Raw genomic sequence first — 19,813 nt, forward strand, 5'->3', positions numbered from 1 at the left:
TGGAGGCCCATCTTTGAGACGCACACAGGCCTCCTTGCAGCAAGTGAGCACAGTGACACTGCAGAGGCCTCAGACGCCCAGCTGAGAAATACAGCGGCACATGCCGACATGCAGAAACCTTGCCAGATTTTGTCACGTTGCCACCACAAACCTCATCGTTAATAGATTGGGATTTATTGTGATGGGCCAGCACATCACTGTGTGGTGGTAGGAGAAGAACCGTAAATGATTTTCAAACATTTTTTACAAAAACAATATCTATAAGGTGGTGTTTGTTGTTAAGTTTGTACTTTTCAACCTAAAGGCAAAAATGTTTGACAGAGAATTTACCCTGCATTTCACCTTAGACACGTTTATCCCCATGACAAAACACGGTGGTTGCGGCATTGTGCTGCGGCAATTCTTTCCTTCATTTGGGAGAGGGGAGCTGGTCAAAGTTGATAGAAAGATGGCCGGAGCGAAAATACAAGGCGATTCTGTGGGGAAACCAGCGAAAGGCGATAAAATACTTGGGAATGAAATGAATGTTCACCAAACAGAAGGAGAACGACCACAAACATGCAGCCAGAGGTTTAAAAGAAGGCTTTAGATCAAGAGTGCTCAAAGTGATTTTAGTTTTTGAGAATTATATATTTTTTGACCACCAATTCATTTTGAGCTGACGATTTTGGCTCAAGTGACAAAAAGTTTGGACACCCCTGGTGGAGTTTCTATTCATCTTCTCAGTCATCTTCTTCTTTGTTGGTCTCCTCCCGGCCCCCCCCAAAAAAGTCTGCTAAGTTTGTGGTTGTAATGTGGCAAAATGTGAAGAAAATCTCTGACACACACATATGTTTGCAAGGTGCTGTACATTTTGTTCGATGCTGAATTTTATTTCATATTTTACTTGGAAATTAACATTTCAGTCACCCTATGATCAGCAAATACCAAACTTGAACGCCGACTTAAACTCATGGGGAAGCCGCCCAAGCAAATAATCAGGATATAAATTCAATTTGCACAATGTCGGTGGGAAAGATCATCCTCGGTTGACACGTGCTGCATTTCAATTTCTGCGTCCCACAAAGCAAATTTCTGTTTGCTAAGAAAAAAGGTCACAACAAGCGAGAGAGCGACGCACACACACGAATGCAGATGAGCTGATCTGTGCCTCGTACCCCTCGTCATAAAAAGGGAAAATATTGAAGATGTGAGTGCTTAAAAGCCAGGCGGCAGAATCAATCAGCGTAGCGTCCGTCTGACAGGCCGGGAGCGTTGGTGTATGACGGCAGACGGGTCTGTCTGTTTCACCCAGGGAGCGCTGTAGTGAAACGGGATCTGTCCGAAGCAGTGTTCAGATTTTCAGCCGTGCATCTGGGGAGGAGAACAGATCGATCCCGATTGGCCAGCAGCCAGACGTCGCCTTTGCCTTCACACAAGCAGGGCCGGCCTCACCGAGGTGATTCATCCTGCTGCAGATTAAGTACACATGTGTTTGGACTGCCAAGCTGAAGAGAGGGACCCTGCAGCATCATCTGCGGTGCCAGCCCTGTCGTCATGACGCTCCGATTACAGGGAGCGCACTGTAAACTAAACCTGCAGTCTCATTAGGCGGCCTGGTTGCTGCCCACAGGAGATCCTCCCAAACCCACACACCCTGCACAGCTCACTGGGACGGGGCACAAACACCGCATGGAACACCACACACACACACACACACACACACGCAGATGGGATCCTGTAAACTTTTCATTCTCATACATGGACAGCAGAATTCTTCGATAACTTATTTCCAGCTGAACAGAAACAAAACTGAAGTCATTATCTTTGGACCTAAAGAGTCGGCACACAGCTTCAGGTATTACAGCTAAGCCAGTGATCAGGTCTGAAATCTGGGTGAAGTGATGGACTCAGACCTGAACCTTCAGAGCCACATAAAGGCAGCTACAAAATCAGCCTTTTATCACCTGAAGAACATTTCCAGGATTAGAGGACTAATGTCCCAGCAAGATGTACAGAAACTACAATTCGTTTATCTTTAATCACTTCGATTACTGCAACAGCGTCTTTACAAGTCTGCCTAAAACCAAAAAAATCAGACAGCTGCAGCTCATCCAGAACGCTGCTGCTCACATTCTGACTAAAACCAGGAAGACAGATAAATCACTGACCCAAAATATATTAAAGAGCATGGTGAACCGTCTCATTGCCCAATTGTGCCACACAAATAAATTTGACTCCCATTTCCTGCTGAAACTGGCCTCAGAGGATGAGATCACCAACTCCCCTAGTGAACAGGATTTCCCAACAGCGATGCAGTGCATACGTCGAACACCATGTTTGACAAGCTCACGATGCGTCAAAGACGATATCCTGGCTGGAGGTTGGACATGTTTAGGAGCGGGTGAGGCGGGGGGGAGGGGGGGTGAGAGTTCAGAGGATTCTCGTCAGGCTGCGCCGTGACAGGTTGATCCCAGACGGAGGTGAAGACAGCGCTCCGAACGGCACCGGGAGACGAGATAAACGTCAGGCCCAGCTCTTGCTCTGGGATAATGGCTGACAAAGTGTTTACTGGCTCATCTCACAGCCAGTCAAACTGGAGGCACGTGTGAGGCTGTGCACTGCACTCTGTTAGACGGGGAAATGCCACCGAGAAGGATCAGAAACTAAGCCTGACATCTTTGGAGAGCATTCCAGGGTTGAACGGATGCGAGGAAAAGTAGCCGCGCTCGTTTCCACGTGTTTTATTCAAATGGAGCTGAAATAAGCCGTTATTTACTACGAATCCCCGTTCCTCCCGTAACTAATACTGCAAAATGCAAGGTGCCTTGAAAAGGTTTTCGTACCCCTTCAGTGGAAGAGGGATTTTGCGCACTAGACCAAGATATTAGGGGGTAATTGTGAAATGTACGCTGTTTTTCTAAGTCTTTTACTAATAAAGGACTTAGTTTTTTTGGTATTTGTGTTCAGTCCCTTTGAGTAAATTGTCTAAAAGCAACATTTCCCTGCGATCAGCGCTCTGTCTGAGTGGGTGGCGAACTTCTGCGAACATCAGTTTTCAAGTCTCGGCACAAGTTCTAAATTGGATTTAGGCCTGATCTATTCAAACACATTAATGCAATTTGATTAAGGGATTCCATATTAGCCCAGGCTGTGCAAACGATGACCGAGGCAGACCTCCATCCGAGTCTTTTTGCAGCCTCTGACTGGTTTTCCTCTAAGATTGCCTCGTTTACCTCCATCCAACTACGCCACTGACTTCGGCTTTACTACCCTGTCCCTCCTGAATAACAGCATCCCCAGAGGATGATGCGTCCAGCGCCGTGTTTCATGGTGGAGATGGTTTGATTGAATACAAATTCACATCAGATATTTTCAGTGAATACTTTCGAAGGGCACTGTACAATCACCAGGAACTCCATAAACTTTTTTCACAAAACTTGGCAAAAAAAAACAGAACATTTGCTCATCTAATAAAGTCAAACCGGAGAAAAATAATCTGTGTTTAGTCAATGTTTGCTTGTAAAACCAGATAGTTGCCAGCCCCACACACACACACACACACACACATCTCAGTAAAACTTCAGATGGATCTAATTCAATGAGGCAGAGCCCTTACCGAATTAGAGACATGCTTCTGTTCCGTCTGTACGCTAATACAATGATGCACTCGCAAATTAACCACAGCAAACCCATTAAAGGTGACACAGAACAGTTCCATGCACTGCGGGGTCACCTTCTGCAGATCCCACGTGTACGTCTGTGAGCCACGTGACGCTTTCATGTTGCATAACGTCTACGAATAAAAAAAAACAACAACAAAAAAACAGAAGAAGACCAGGAAACCCACAGCCTATGATAGATAATTATGAAATGTGTTTAAGTGGTTAGTTCTTTTTTTCCTTTTTTTGCCGATGTGACCACTGCTCACAATAAAGCTTCAGATATAAAACTCATTTTGTGGCTATCCTGATTTCTAGCTGGTCAGAAACATTTAAGCCTACAAATGAAACATGAAAGTTTGCATTACTGAACAGAAGTTGTGAACTCCGCCATTTTTAATTTTTAGAAAGGCTCTGTTAAAAGGTTTCAAGCAGATATTATGTGACCAGCTATAGCAAACTCTCTTTTCATCTGCATTTTGTATAAACGCAGATGAGTTGATCCTCGAGGCAGAAGCTAACTGCTGGTGCAGAAAGGGAACCAACTCAAACTTTTAGCATATAAAGACACTTCCAGTCTCAGAAAAGCTGTCACGGTTTATGCAAAGGCTGTTTTAGAAACCGCTAAATTGTCGCCAATGTTTGCATGGTGATTTAGAAGTAAATGATTATTCACATCAGAAATGGAGGTAGGAGGCAGTGCACTTAGGTTGTGTAAAATGTTGTTTTACATGTTCCTTTTTTTTCAGCACCACTTTCCCAATGGAAGGTCATCAAAGGTGAACGTATTCCTTCCTCCACTACTTGCTTAAATTACTGTTAGGTTTCTTATAAAAATGACTAAAAATAATTTTAAAAAACAACTGTGGTTATCATGTTTACGTCGGTTGAAATCAATCCTGGCGTCATCCAGTACCTCCTGTCAGCTTATGAAGATGTAAAAACTGTCCTGTGACACATTCGCAAGTGGAATCGTTGTCTTTGAAAGGAGAGTGAACAGAAAGGCACTGACTAAACGGTGCTCATTCCTGTTGACCTTAGTCAAGGTCGTGGCATTCAAACTGCTGGATGACGAGTCAACATAAAATAAAAACATGGTAACTCCACTTGAAGCACATTAGTGCTGTTTGCTTCTCAGTTCTGCATCTTACATACATTGGCCTCAGCAAATGAAGGATACAAAATATTAATACAGCAAAGTGTTAACAGGATGGTCCAGTGGTATTTTTACTCAAACTTACCAGAGTGTGAAAATCTCAAACTGACCCACGCCTGCTTAAGACATGAAGCTACTCTTGAAGTGCTGTGAAAATGATTTGCCTACATACATTTACTTCTTCTGTTTTTGCTTCCAAGAGCAAAAAAGAGTCAAAAAAGGGAGCTTTCTACAGATGACCAAAAGGAACAAAAAGCCTCATCTCACATTTACCTTAAAACATTTAGATGACTCCCCCCCCCCCACCTCCCAAAAACAAAACAAAAAAGATCATGTGGCTTGACCAGAACAAAAGTGGAACTTTTTGTAAGGTGTGTGTGTGTGTGTGTGTGTGTGTGTTCTCTGCCAGAAAATCCCGCAGGAAAATGTTCAGCAACCGTTTTGTGACATAAAGCTCAAACACACTTGGGTGATGATGCAGCAGAGAAATGATCCAAACCACAGACAGCAGCATGTCCACCCCTGACTCGCTCAAAAACTAAACAAAAATAAAAATATATATATAAGTGGAGAATTTTGGAGAAGTCTGGTTGAAATCCAAACATAAATCAGACTGAGATTTCCCCTCATTGCTCTAAATCTCTCCAACGTGGCTGAATTACAACACGAAAGTCTGATTCCCAGTTATCACAAACGCTTGGCAGCAGTTGTTGCCAACAAGGAGGATGGAACAGGCTGTAATTAGGTTTAAGAGGATATTACTTATTCACTTTTGTTTGGTTTGGATAGCGTTTACCAGCTGCTAAATTAAATCATCATATGAATACTGATCCATATCTACTCAGGTTATCTTTGTCTTAGATTACTAAAAGACCAACAAAAAAAAAACAAAACACAAAAAGTCTGCAAGGGACAATAATACATTTCCACTGCAGCGCCTCCACGCTCCTGGAAAGCAACAACCAAGTCATCAGGGTCCCCTGCCTCTTACCTGTGTCTTGCCGAAACTGGTGCATAGACTGCAGGTCGATGATGTAAGGGGAGAGCTGGGCATCCACCTGCCCGAGAACCACGCTTCCCCTGGCGTCCCCCTTCAGCACGTTCTCGATGTGGTGGCACACCGCCGCGCTGTACGGCCTCCAGCGCCCGTGCTCGTTCAGCCACTCCCAGACCACCACCCTGGCCAGGTTCTGAGGCGGGTACCCCACGCCGTTCATGGGCACCAGCAGCCCCGACCCGGGGCGAGCCATCTCTCTCCGGCGGCGTCTGCGTCTGAGCTGCTGGGCTGTGTTCCCCGTGCTAGAACACCACTGCAACCCCCCGGGCCCCCCCTAACCCCCGCTGTCAGTCAGCTCACACACAGGAACATCGTTTTGGACCAGCCCTCAAAAGAGAAAAACAGCTCGAATCAGCAGTTAGCGTGATAGTCCTCAGTTATCTCATGCTGCTTTCAGGCAATCGGCTCCGATGAAGTCATCTTCAGCAGGTTTCTCTCTTGACAGGGGCCACTTTCGATGATGAGCCGAAGTCTACCTTGTCCTGTTTGAAGTGACAGATCCTGATCCTGATGATGATGATGATGATGATGATGACCACAGGAGAGCTACAGCAGGTCGACAGAAGACATTCACTAAACAAATGACAAGTAGCAAAGAAAAAAATAATGAAAATAAATCCACTAATAAACAGATGTCCTAAATGAGTTTCAGCTACTGTCTCTGCAGGAAAGGGCGCACGTCTAAATCTGCTCCGGACGCTGCAGCTCTACTCTTGTTGGCTATCCGGATTTCTTTCAAAATCTATGAAAACTGAGCGAGTCTGCATGCGAGCTGTGTCAGCAGCAGCAGCAGCAGCAGCAGCAAAATAACTGCCATCAGATGTATAGATGGGCAGTGTGCAAACACAGCAACAAAAAAAAGAGAGCCAGCTACTATCAGATCATCTAAACGGTATCTTACAGAGACAGATCTGTCTGCTCTGAAGCAGAAAAAAAATATACAACAACAAAATAGCACATGCGATCTCCAGATTAACTGTTAATTCTAGTCAGAGAAAATGTCTCAAAAGAGATGTTACAGATACAGACCTGTAGGCAGCAGCAGCAGCTGTGGTGCCACAGATCCGTCAGGTAAGAGGCTGAATCTTGCGGGATCCGGGATGAAAACCAGAGAGCAATACGAAGGGGGGGTTAAAACAAAAACAACAACAACAACAAAGAGGGGATGCAAACCCTCCGACACACGCCTGCCTTTTCACAGACCCATCCCTTTACTCAAAGCTCAAAATTGTCCCGCAAAAACGCTGAAGCTGTCCCCGACTCCGTTACGAAAGAGCGAGCCGGCGCCGCGCAGAGGCTCTCAGATCACAGCGGCTTGTTGGGTGCGCTGCCGCTGCTGTGTGCTGACTGAATGCATGTGCCCTAGTTGCGCGGTTTGCAGACAGAAGCCGCTCCGCCGGTGGGGAGGAAAGCTCCTTTCCGTCCGTGTCACACTAACAATCAGACGCTCCTAACGCAAACACCCGATCCCACGCTGCTCCAGTATGCGCAGCCGTGCACACCTGTATGCGTGGACAGAAACGTAGCCTATTGGTCAATTACACAGAAAACAACGAAAAGTTGGCACTTCCGGTATCCGGTTTCAAAATAAACTCTGCATCGTCTACGAGAGGAGCTGACGACGATAAGATGGATAATCGGGACACACACACACACACACACAGACACACACACACACCATGGCCTTTTAACTTATCTATATATGTTTTGAAACGTGAAAACCGCAGCGTGTTTGTAGCTGAGATCGCATGTGAGGGACTGGCACAATTCAGTTCAACTCTGTTTTATTTATATGGCGCCAATTCACAACACACGTCATCTCAAGACACTTTACAAACAGTCAGTTCAGTCAAACACCGTGAAGTTGATGTTATCGTTCAAATTGGTCCTAAAACAATGTTTTATCCAAGAAAACCAAGCAGATTGCATCAAGTCACTGATTGGATGAGCATGTAGCAGCAGTGGAGAGGAAAAACTCCCCTTTAACAGGAAAAAGCAGAGTGTGAACGACAGTCTGCCATGACGGACTGGAGGTCTATAATTTTGGTGTAAAGTTGTAGGCAGCAGTAGCTCAGCTGTTGCTGCCACCGCTATGTATGTAAATTTGTATTGGAATTTGTATGGTGTGTTCAAGGTGATGCACAGCGTTAGTTTTTCCTCCATACAAGGTGTTTTTGACATGTAGGCCAGAAAGCTGCATTTTCTTCCGCATGCGTGCTGCTGTGTGCCCTACATGGTTTGTGGCAAGTTGAAACTCTGCATCACAAGAGAAGATATTCTTTGTGACGTGGATGAGAGTCTGTGGTCTAACATAAATACATTTAATGGGAGGTGGAGGAAGAATGCACTATAACTCCTGCAATACTGTATGTAGTTTTTTTTTTTCTTAAGGAGATTGTTCCTATTTCTGTTTTTTTCCCCCTTTGAGCTCTGCAGTGCCGTCTTTTTTCCTTCACGATAACTTGATCTGTCAACAAATTACAGTACAAACAATAAAAGCGAAAATGTGAATCTTGCTATTACATAATCTCCTGTAAATACAACTTGCAATATAGCTGTCATCAAAACTTTAAGCTTGGTTTACATCAGCATATCCCTCTAGAGTACGCACTTATATTGACAACATGACTAAGCAAGACAACTCTTGAATTCAGTACACAATGAAAAAATGACTTGTCGTTATTTATTTATTGTATTAGTAGTTTAGAATTAACATGTCTTATTTTAAAATACATTTTCTCTTCACTAGTTTCAATGATTATTCTTCTTAACCTGCCTGATTGTAAAGGTTCACTCGCTGGTTTCATAATGTGAGCATTACACATGTGTGTTGCCTGGTTACATGGAGAGATCAGCGTGATGAAAAAACATTTTCTTCCTTTTTTTTTTTTTTTAACCCCACCGCCAATAGCGACTCTAGCTTTACAAAACAGCGCCATCTCGTGGAATGTTGGTGTTAGTGAACTGAGGACAAAAAAACACAAAGCGATTTTATGAGATGTTTGTCTGAAGCTACATGTATCTTCATTTTTTTAAATCTTTTTTTTTGCTGTGGACTTTTGAAAATGAAACGTATTTTAATTATTATATACTGGCAAAGCAACAGTATTGAAGCAAAGTCTGGAAACTGATTATTCTATAGAGGTTGCTTTGTGCTACTCAAGTTTCTTTTGCAATTTTCTTCCTACTTTCAGTTCAGTCGGGTTCATCTCTGGGAGGAGTCTTTAACACACTCCCAGCCATCTTTATCTATTTATAAAGGTTTTGTCATATTGAGAGATTTTTGGAAACAACAAACTGAACTTCAGCAGCAGTCAAAATTGGAACAACACCCAAATCCAACCACACCTCTACCTGATGTGTCAAAGTCCAGAATGACCAGCCTTGTTTATAATCCAGGCAGTGTCAGAAATTAGCCATGTGCAGCCTGAGACAAAACAATGCATTTTCTTAAAGGTCACGTTACGTCTTTTCTGGTACTGCAGTGCCGTTTTTCACTGCTGGCAGAGGTACACCAGCAAACAGGTAGAGACCAAAGACAGAATATCTGTCATGTTGCAAGATTTAAACGGATGTATAAATGCAAAATAAAATAAAATAAATTAATGAGAAACGCTGAACCTGCCTTGCAGAAGGACCTGGGTTGAGATCTTGGTCTGGGGTCCGTCTGCGTGGGTTCTCTCCTGGTTCTCTTCTCCTTACAGTCGAAAAGCATGCATGTTAAGTTATTTGGTCTTTCTAAGTTGCACTTCGGTGTGAGTGTGTACGGTCATGGCTATTTGTCCTGAGTGTCTCTGTTTTTTCCCTCTGAAGGTCAGGCGACCTTTCCGACCTCTTCTGTAGAACGCTGCCTGATGCCGTCTTGGAGAGACATTTGCATGTCTGGGTGGATGGTTTATAGAAAGTAGGGATAAAGGTCATTGTTAAGGGAAATCCGGCAAGGCAGGTCGTGCAACTCGAAATCAAATCCGACTTTTACTCATATTTAATGCCGGTGCTAGAGCAGGGCTTAGAGACCTTTGTTTGGTCAGCGTGAATGAGCCACACGTGAGCAATGACACATAACAGGAACAGCAGGAAAGTGGTTTTATTAAAAATACCTTTCAATAACAATGCGCCACGAGTAATTTGCTTGTATGTAAACGTTCTGCATTCAGACTTGCGCCTGCACTAGTGATTCTGTGTGATTTCCTGTTTGCTTTCTGTTCTCACCTCCCAGTTTGGACCTGTTTGTCTTGTGAAATGTCGTGATGTGAAATTTGTTGCTATACACTAAAAATTTATATAATTTAATCGTTCAAAATTATTGTTCCAATGCACACATGTTTGACTGATTTATAAAAGTATCAGTATCACTATATTATTGTCCACTTTGGGATTTGCTCCATGCAGCAGGATGGGATGGGGGTGATACAAAAAAAAAAAAAAGAAAATAAAAAAGAAAACCCAAACAAACACAGAGATAATCATAGAACAGAAATGACAAAACATTTTTAAAAAATCTATCACATGTGAAGTAATGTTCACATTATGTTTTCAATGCAATCTGACTGAGCTTCAACTGTTTATCTATAGGCCTTTGCAGTAACAGCACCACCTTGTGGTGAAATTAAAAAGAAATTACAATTCATCCGAATTGTAATTCACGTTGTACTTTTATTTGAACTATTATTAAATGTATGTCAGTGCAGAACAAATACGTATACATATACATAGATATTATAACAAACACAAACAAGCAAAGCTGTTAATTTTGTTCTATTATTTTTGTAATTTGAAATTTAAGCTGAAAGTAATGCCCCTCCCCCACAGAACAACGTGAAGTGAATATTTTCTTGGCAAACACACATACTGAGAAATCACTTCTCATGAAACAACTCTTTCCATTCAAATATGTTCAATAATTTAATTTCCATTCAAGCTATTGGCTACCGAACACTCTTTAAATTTTCAGAAAACTTGAATTATACACATCATTTTTATACAAATATACAGAGGAATATACTGTACATAATCGTAGTTTTTTTGGACAGCTGAACAGTGTTACTAAAACTCAGTGTCATTCTTGAAAACGTTCCTATAAAATGATGGATGGAGATAAAATTAGGCTAAATGACAAATCAATCATTAGAAGGTGACAAAGTGAAAGCATTTTTTTTTTTTTAAGAAATTGGTGAAAATAGAGAGTGGGAAGCTAACAGTGTTTCAAGATGGTGGCTTTACAGAATAACATATATAAAGAGAGCCATAATGGCAGCACTGATGAGCCCAGAGATGGGAACTGTGACAAACCAGGCGATGAAGATGTTCCTGAACAGACGCCAGTCAACTGACTTCCTGGAGCGCAGCCAACCAACAGCCACCACAGATCCCACCTGTGTGCAAGTAAGAGTTACTGGAAGAAAATAAACGTCTTGCCACTTGAACTTTTAACCTTTGTCACAAAGCAACCACAAACCTGAATATAATTTATTGATTTTGATGTGATGGAGCAACAAAATGAAGTGCGTGATGATGAAAAGGACGTGCGTTTAAAAATTCCTCGCAAATAACAATCTGAAGCTCCGCTAAGCCCACTTTAAAGAAACACCCTGAAATAAAAACGAGTCCAACCAACTGTCTGTAGAAGTCAACTAAGTAGTAAATAGACCAACTCCAGCATAAAACAAGTGTCGTTGTCAGTATGATGCTGTGGATTTTCTTCATGCAGAGCAGAGAAGCTGGATGAAGGCAAAACACATTTTCAGAGTAATCCCGGCAGTAAATCTGCTAGAGCATATTTGTTCGTTTGAATGGTCCAGTCAAAGTCCAGACCAAAACTGAATTTAAAATCTGTAGCAAAACTTAAAAAACACAGGTTATAGATGCTTTCCATTCAACTTGGGAAATACTTTTTCAGTCTTTAAACGTGCGGAGAGACAACGCCCAAAAGACTTGCAACTGTAAGCCAATTTTGGTATTTGGTACTAAAATAAGGGCTGATTTCTCAAAGTTTTTGTTTCAAAAATGTAGACTGCATTTGATCATCAATCTTTGAATCGTCTATAATTTTTGCAAAGCACCAGACTAGTATCCAAAACCCCAAAAGCTGGTGCTTATAAGAAAACAACAACAAAGAAAGTATAATTTTGCTTCTTCTGTGTTGATCCATCACACAAAATCCAAATGAAATAGATTTAAGTTTGTGGTTGTTACATAAAAAAAATAAAATAAAAAATAGAAAAAAATTCAAGGGGTGTGAGTGTGTTTGCAAGGCAGCCGTTTTCAAGATATATGACTTTCATAACATGCTCAGAGCTCACCTCTCTACCTGTTTGTGATAAAGGATCAGAGGTTTTAGCTTTATTACCTTGCAATGTGTCGTACTGACAGGAAGACCAATATTAGAAGCCACAACAACCGTGACAGCTGAAGCCAGCTCGATGCTGAATCCACTGCAGGGAAAGGAGAAGTTTATTTTGGTTTTACAACCTGGTAAATCATCGCTTCTGCTCGGACGGGGCATAGCTACGAGGCATACCTTGAGGGTGTAATGGGGGTCAGGTCTTTACCCATGGTCTGGATCACCCTCCGTCCCCAAACCCAGAGTCCAGCACAGATTCCTACTCCGCCGTACAGGAGCAACCAGATGGGAGTGGGAGCATTCGACACCACGGACCCGCTCTCATAGAGAAGCCAGAGGGCTACCAGAGGGCCAATAGCATTGCTAGAGAAAGAAATGAAATGTAAATCATTAAAAAGATCATACTTCGGCAAACTGAAAAAAACACACAAAAAAACACCGTTGCTTACCTGACGTCATTTCCCCCATGAGCAAAGGAGCCGAAACACGCAGTCAGTATCTGCAAAAACTGGAAAAGCAAAGAGACTGCAGGTTGGTCGATCTCCAGCTCGTCTTCCTCCACAGCAACGTTTGCGTCAGCTTCCTGCGTCACGCTCCCGTCCGGGAACGTGCTTCCGGTGGTCACTGCTGAGTTGTAGCTGCTGCAGCTGTCCACCCGAGGTCTCCTCTGGAAGCCGGCGTCGGCGTCTCTGTATTTGGGATCGCCTTGGATACCGTATATGGCCATGGTGTAGGACGTGTAGCTGTTGTTCCTCCGCATGGGCCGCTCCTCCGTGTCACTGTCACCGATGCAGTCCCCGACCTTGGCCTTGTGGAGCTTGTGCAGCAGGTCTTTGTAAAGGCCAGAGTCCTTGTGGATGGTGTGGGAGCGTCCGCTGTGGGGATCGGTGATCGTCATGTGGCCTAAGGAGCCATTCAGACCTGTGGGAAAAGCTTGCTTATAACATCGTTTTGCTAACTGGTCGGTCGTAGCCGCTTGTGGTGAAACCCCGTCTTCACAGCTGCGACACCGGTGTGAAAAATGCAACATTTCCAGCACCAGATTTAAAAATTCTCACCGTTGGAGATGTCAAGATCCTTGGATTCTATGTCGCTGTTTAGGTCAGTCTCCTCTGAGCCTCCCAGTTTAAAGGCCACCTTCTGGGTTTCTACCGGAGGGTTCTGGATTTGAGGTTGTTCTGCTGGAGGTTTGCTCGAGTTCTTCTCCATTAACGGAGTCTCACAGGGAGCAGGAGCCGTTTCACCTGAAAAGCGAGACGTTACAAGTCAAACAGCTTTGTTGCGGACAGCTATACTGCAGCAGAATTTACAGATTTATTACATTTAATTTATTGCTGGTGCATCCGCGGCGATGGATTATGTAATCGTACAATGATTTATGGGATTTTATGCGGTAGACCAACACAAAGAAGTGCATGAATGTATAGTAATGGCTGTGCAATATTTTTGAAATATTTCCCCACTGTGCGTGCACATCAAGAGACTGAATATTGTACTAATTTCTCTTTGCAAAATTGCTCAAATGACTAAGTAATAAGGAAACAACACTACAAAATGATCATTATACAAAATGCCACAACACTCTGTCCATGCTGAGGTAAAAAAAAATAGTCCCCTAAGCATGATGCTGCCACCACTGTTTTCTGCAATCAGAAGGGTGTGGTCAGGGTGATGAGCAGTTCAGTCGTAGTCTTATTCAACCAGAACTGGGCTTATTGTTTTACAACAAAATCCTGCTTTAAATTTCTCCACATCTGTAACGCTGGCCTGTCTGCTGTGCGGAACAGACGGACACACAATTTGACTCTATTTACTAAAAGGAGAAGTTCTAAACTCCACGACATTTATTTAAGTACATGAGAATACAGGATGTTGAAATTACTTGTACACTTTGAAACATCACATATCTTTTTTTTTTTTTTCCTCCAGTTGTTTGCTATTTTCTCTTGATGCATCAATAAATTACCAATAAAATACACTAAGGTTTTTGGTCGCAACGTGACAAAATGTTAAAGAGTTGAGTGGGCGTGATTTCTTTTGTGAAGCTCTGTCGTTCCTCGTCAGCAGCTAAACAGTTTCACCCTCGAATCTAGAGCGTTTGTCTTCCTGAAGCTGTCTCTGTTACACTCACGTTCGATTTTCTTCTTGAGGCGTGGACAGACAACAAACCAGACAACCAGAGCGGTGACGACGGCACAGCCCAGAGAAATACACAGCGTGCCCCACCACGGCATCCTATCAAAGCCGAGCACTGTGGACGAAGGAGAAGAGACATGTCAGAAAAGGTCGCCTCAGGGAAAAAAAATAAATAAATAAAATACAAACAGAACCTTGTGTCCATTTCATTTTTGCCTTCATGCTCTAAAATCGAAAAGCAACGAAACCTGTCTTATTAAAATTACATCACCTTAGAAGCAGGACAGCAGGTGTCCGCCGGCATAACAAGTCAGTCGTGTAATTTGTAGAAAATGATACGATTTTTTTCTTAAACGTTCACTCCTCAGATGCCAGCATGTCTTTCTGCTTAAAGGCAGCAGTATCAGTGAAAGTGCACACTCCTCTAATCAGATACCGAGGAAGAGGCAAGTCTTGCGGCGTAGCGATAAAAACTCAGTTGGTGGCAGTTTAATAATTCCTCTCCTCTTCTAATGTTTTCACTAGACAGATTGTGTGCTGTTGTTTTCTGCCTTTTGAAGGTGGGATAAAATGAGCTTAATCTTTCTTTCTTGTGAGCAGCTGGATCATAACACCAAATAAGCCCGGCCAACATTATGGGTGTAGCCTATGTCTATCGTACATGCTAAACCGGACCGGCCTCAAACACTGGTAACTGCATGCGAGGCGTGCAAGGAGATAATCTCATTTCAGTTCAAGAAAAGTCAACAGAACTAATGGATTTCCATCAAACTTGCAAGAGATAACTGCAACGACCTTCTGGACGATACGATCGTGAAAAGACGCGCAGTACTTTTGCACAACAGGGCTATTTTGGACATTTTGTTTTTGGACAACCACAGCAGTGTGCAGTCAGGCGCCCTTTTGAAAAAAGTCCAATCCTGCCAATGAATGTCAATGGGACTTTTAAAAATCCATTCAGTAGGGGATTATTTTATTTTATTCTCTTGTACCTTATTAATATTATATCAAGCCTAGTATGGCGATGTTTTTTTTTTCCTAATTAATACAAATATTAGCAAGGAATAAAGTTAATAATCTAATGAATTTTCATTCTTTGGATCTTAATTTCGTCATCAACCATCCTTGATTTTACCCCCGGCTCATTTGGATGAAAATATCAGGTGACCATCTGGTTTGGTGTGTCTGTGTGAAACTCACGCGGAGCTCCGGTGAACATGATGGAGAAGAGGTTGATGCCCATAGTGATGCCATAGAAGACAGGAAGAGCTCTCAGTCCATTTGGTACAGGGTTAGACTGTGGAGGGGGAAAAAAGAGACCTTTTCTGGGTTGTTTGTGATTTTAAATCAAGTGCAGTTTCTTAACAAGTAACGGGTTTGGAAACTGAGAACGTTCAAGGTTGTGAAGTAAATATCCGTAAATAAAATAGTCTTTGTTCCTGTTTTCTTTAAGTTTTGCCTTTTAGAGTAAAGTTTGCTCTGATCAGGCAAACGTGTCAGAATGGATATTTCAGTCAAGTCAACCTATCTTGTATTGATGTTTCTCTCACAGTCTGGGAGAACATGCGGATTTGGTACAGACCTCAAATCCAACTTCACCTTGTTCCACTTTAAAACTGGAAATCTGAGGAATCAGTGACATGCTAACTACTATTAGCAACACAACCTGATAATTTTTTTTGTAGTATTTCGTGCATTCTAACTGTAACACACAATGCTAACAGAGGTTGTAGCGTACTAGCTGTGTGTACTATACGGTGGGATATGAAATATCAGAAGTGCAAATAAACAGCTTTTAGGCAGTTGCTGCAGCTGTCGCTACATTTTACGTTTTAAGACGTTTTTTGAAGAAATCCAAAAGTCAGAAATGGAAGTCTGACTTTTCCATTTCTGCCATTTATTTTCCCACTGTGTAGCTTGAACATTTTAACAGCTGTGATGAAAAATGGATAGCACAAAAGTAAAAAATAAAGCAAACTGAAAAAAAATCCAAAGTCTTGCTGTATTGATATTTCAAAATGTCTGCCATGATGGTGGTACTTAGTAGGCTTAGTACTGAGACGTTGCTTTCAACAGGTAGTTAAAATCTACAATTACACTTTGTGTAAATTATTATTTACATGAAACAATGCTCAGCCAGGACTGAAACGGTACTGCAGCTTTCGTAATGTCAGAAATAACAAAACAAGAATATTAAATATGATTTGTCATTTCATGATCTAATCACATAGCTCCTTGCTTTATTTACTTACCTTGTTCAGGATGAATTTGCGGACGAAATAAAAGAGAATTGCCGACATGATTCCCGACAGAACAGGCGACAGGAACCATGATGCCACTTTAAACAGAACATTTCATGTACAATTTATTTACACGACTTGTAGTTTCGCTTTTGTAGATTCTTCTTCCTTTTTGTTGGAATACTTAGAAAGAGAAAGTCTGCTTACCGATGCGAAGCAGTTCCATCCATTTGACCCCCTGGTGTCCTCTCGCTACCATTGAAAAGCCAATTGTGGCCCCAACAATGCAGTGGGTTCCAGAGATGGGGAGCTTCAGGAATGAAGCAGTCAGCTGCCACACGGCAGAGCCTGTGTGGCAGAAAAACACCAGCTGAGCTTCTGTTTATGGCCTAAAGATCCGCACTTTCAAAACGAAAACAAAATCTGCGCGAAGGCTCACCACACATGGCACTTATGGATCCCGCCATGAGCACGTGCTCCGAGCCGTTGTACATGCGCACATCGATGATCCCCTGACGGATGGTCTCGCTGACCTTTGCCCCCAACAGCACCGAGCCCACCGTCTCAAAGATGGTGGCCAGGATGCAGGCCTGCCGCAGGGTGACCACTCCGGAGCCCACCGCCGTGCCAAAGGAGTTGGCGACGTCATTGGCTCCCACCGAAAACGCCAGGATGAAGGCGATGATGAACCCGACCACTAAGAGCCAAAGGTAGCCCGACATGTCTGACTGGGAGACCAGAGCTACAGTGGTGGCAGTGGCCAACGCTGCTAGAGTAGTCGTATCCATGAGTATTCTCAATGTTATTCTACTAAAATAAAAAAAAAATAATAATTTGTTGTTTGATAGCAACTTTTGAGGTAGTATGTAGCAATAAATAATAACAAAACCTCCAAGGTTTAGAACAAACGAACCTATTAGTGGGAAATTGATTAAATCTATTGCTAGCTGGGTATGCAGGGTTTATCTGTGAGGCTCATTATGAAATGACCCTGTATGAAAATGGGAGGAGAGTCCATTGTGGTCCTCAGACGATTCACGCTGCAAAAACACAAATATATATGAGTGAGTATAGGCACCGTCCCTAAGCTGAGTTACACATTAACAAGCCCAAACAACCCAACAAAACAACAAGCGACACGCATCATTTACCTCGACATGCATGATTTACTCAAATATGGTGGAGTGGAGTGGGGGGAGGACTTATTCCTGCCAGTAAAATAAAAGCACTTTCTGTGACCGGTGAACAAAATGGTTCAATCAGGAATAAATAGCGCTAAAAATAACTTTACAGCAGAGTGTGTCAGAGCCAGCGGAGAGCACTGAAGTTAACTGGAATTTGTTTTGGAGGGAAGAGTTTACGAGTGTGTTTAAGCCTTTAAAGACTCAATCAGGTCATTCCCATGGCGATAAAAGAGAAGAACCTTTTAAATGATTTAATGATCCAATCCACATTAAGTCCACGGATGCTGAGGTACAGCATATAATTAATTTACAGCACATTGATCGACGCAAAATCTGAACTTCTAAGTGAGCTCACCCTGAAATTGTTTTGCTGTAGTAAAGAGTGTGTTTTTCTTTTGTTTGTTTTTTTTTTTTACCAAACAAAACGTAATGACTCATCTGCTTTTATAGGCGTTGTCAGTTATGGTTCTTGCACTGAAGGTGCTCAGGCCAAGTGCCTCTAGTGACCTAATTTTTTTTGTTTGCTACAAAGTAAAAGTTTGAATCAATGTGTAAGAACCTGTGATCGGTGTAGAATAATTCTGTTCAGTTTCGAATGTTGCATAAACTGTGGTTTTCATGCTTTACTCAAATATGCATGATAAGAACATGCAAAGGCCAAAGAATTATGCAGAGAAATGTTTCTACAGCCCTGTTAATTGTATTTATTTAAAAACGCACTGCAAAAGTTCAGCAAATTTTAAAAACGTTGCACATGCATACCCAGCCTTGGAACACAAAGTCACACAGATCAGCTTGAAAGCATATATTAATTGTAAATGGGAATTTGAGTTCACAAAAAAACAACTTGTTGCAGTTATGACTTGAATCCTGGGATTTACTCAAGAAAGAAAGAAATAAAGAAAGTAAACTTTTTTTGTTGTTCCCTTCAATGTATTTTTATATGTGGCCAAGCTTTTCCTGTATTTATAGCACATAGATGGTAAAGGTTTGCATAATGTCTGTATTTGTACTATTTGTTTACGGTTCAATAACTAAAGGCACCTGCCTGAAATATCTTAAGCGAAAGTAATTTAGAAGTTGCTTTCCTTTAATACCTTTTAACACAAGGGCTGAAGTCACTAGGCCTCTGTAGTAATATCATTTATATATAAATAATAGTAACATTTTGAAATTATATAATCCCTTAAATTCTGAGATCCATTTTTCATATCAAGTTCAGACTAAGGGAAAAAAGTATAGTGGAAACTTATACGAAAATAACATCTTTTTTTTCATAAATAAAGCACCTAATATTTTTTGGAATAACTGTCGTAAAAAACAGCAACAGAAGTCAGTAGTTTTGAGCCAGTTTTCATCAGGTGGTATGTTAATCTCCTTAGTTGCCCTTACATAATTCAAAGAGACCACATAAAAAGGCAAGCCACTCTATAAAGAGGGGGGGAAAGCGACACTTACGTGAGAGATGTACAGTTTCCCTCGGTGTGTTGGTGTCTGTCCTCAGGCTGCTGCTGTCAGCTGTGAGCAGGACCAACAGTAGGAGGATGACCGCGCAGGCTGAGGGGGCAGAGCGGCGGCCTGCGGCATTAGTGGGGCTTCTGCTGGGGGCTGCTTTATATACCGAGCCGAGAACACGCCTTTTCACTCCGGTCATGGGACAGCTGCCGTACAGAAGCTAATGTTTAGCCTGTTTGTTGACAGGGTGCAGAATAATTACAGCTGTGTGCTTATTATCTTGTCTTATTTTATCCTCAAATTACGCTGTACTTGTACAGCCGAAATAAGAAAGAGACAAAGCTTTTGCTGTGACGAATATAATCTATTTTCTAATTCGGGCCGTGCTACTTTTTGGGCGATAATGTCATTTCGCACAGTATATCAAGACAGTATAAGGTCAAAAACGTGAACACAGTAGAGTGCACTTTGGAGACACCTGCTGGCCAATTATCGCGTAGCAGCCCACAAAACCTTGGAAAATCCCTATTGGAACCGGAGCCAAGATTTTATGAGATCATAATTAACGCCTCTTCTTTTTTAGCCCTACTCATCAGTCTGC

General features: G+C 42.3%; 2 protein-coding genes across 5 annotated transcripts in view; both read right to left on the minus strand.

Annotated features, from left to right (window-relative positions):
* Nucleotides 1-7,427, minus strand: part of dtx1 (deltex 1, E3 ubiquitin ligase) — a 53,319-nt gene extending 45,892 nt beyond the window's left edge. The window contains exons 1-2 of one of the 3 annotated variants that reach the window (XM_007564879.2): nt 6,884-7,427; nt 5,789-6,427 (exon numbers count right to left, since the gene is read on the minus strand). In XM_007564879.2, the coding sequence (XP_007564941.1) occupies nt 5,789-6,047 (259 nt within the window). In that variant the 5' untranslated portion in view covers nt 6,048-6,427; nt 6,884-7,427. The remainder of the gene's footprint in view (nt 1-5,788; nt 6,428-6,883) is intronic. The other 2 variants (XM_007564877.2, XM_007564874.2) reach the window with 2 other exon arrangements.
* Nucleotides 7,428-10,652: 3,225 nt separating this feature from the next.
* On the minus strand, nt 10,653-19,444 carry slc20a1a (solute carrier family 20 member 1a). 2 transcript variants are annotated; one of them, XM_007564899.2, is made up of 12 exons: nt 19,216-19,444; nt 17,487-17,613; nt 17,013-17,380; nt 16,781-16,921; nt 16,586-16,671; nt 15,534-15,630; nt 14,329-14,448; nt 13,256-13,441; nt 12,647-13,118; nt 12,375-12,560; nt 12,204-12,288; nt 10,653-11,229 (listed from the first exon to the last, which is right to left on the minus strand). In XM_007564899.2, the coding sequence occupies exons 3-12, from the start codon at nt 17,359-17,361 to the stop codon at nt 11,074-11,076; spliced, it is 1,878 nt and encodes a 625-aa protein (XP_007564961.1). In that variant the 5' UTR covers nt 17,362-17,380; nt 17,487-17,613; nt 19,216-19,444; the 3' UTR covers nt 10,653-11,073. The 2 variants fall into 2 exon arrangements, with proteins under 2 accessions (XP_007564961.1, XP_016533721.1); XM_016678235.1 differs by having other exon boundaries at nt 17,013-17,383; nt 19,216-19,443.
* Nucleotides 19,445-19,813: the final 369 nt, after the last annotated feature.

The sequence above is a fragment of the Poecilia formosa genome, unplaced genomic scaffold (genome assembly GCF_000485575.1).
Source record: "Poecilia formosa unplaced genomic scaffold, Poecilia_formosa-5.1.2 Scaffold5, whole genome shotgun sequence".
Lineage (NCBI taxonomy): Eukaryota > Metazoa > Chordata > Actinopteri > Cyprinodontiformes > Poeciliidae > Poecilia > Poecilia formosa.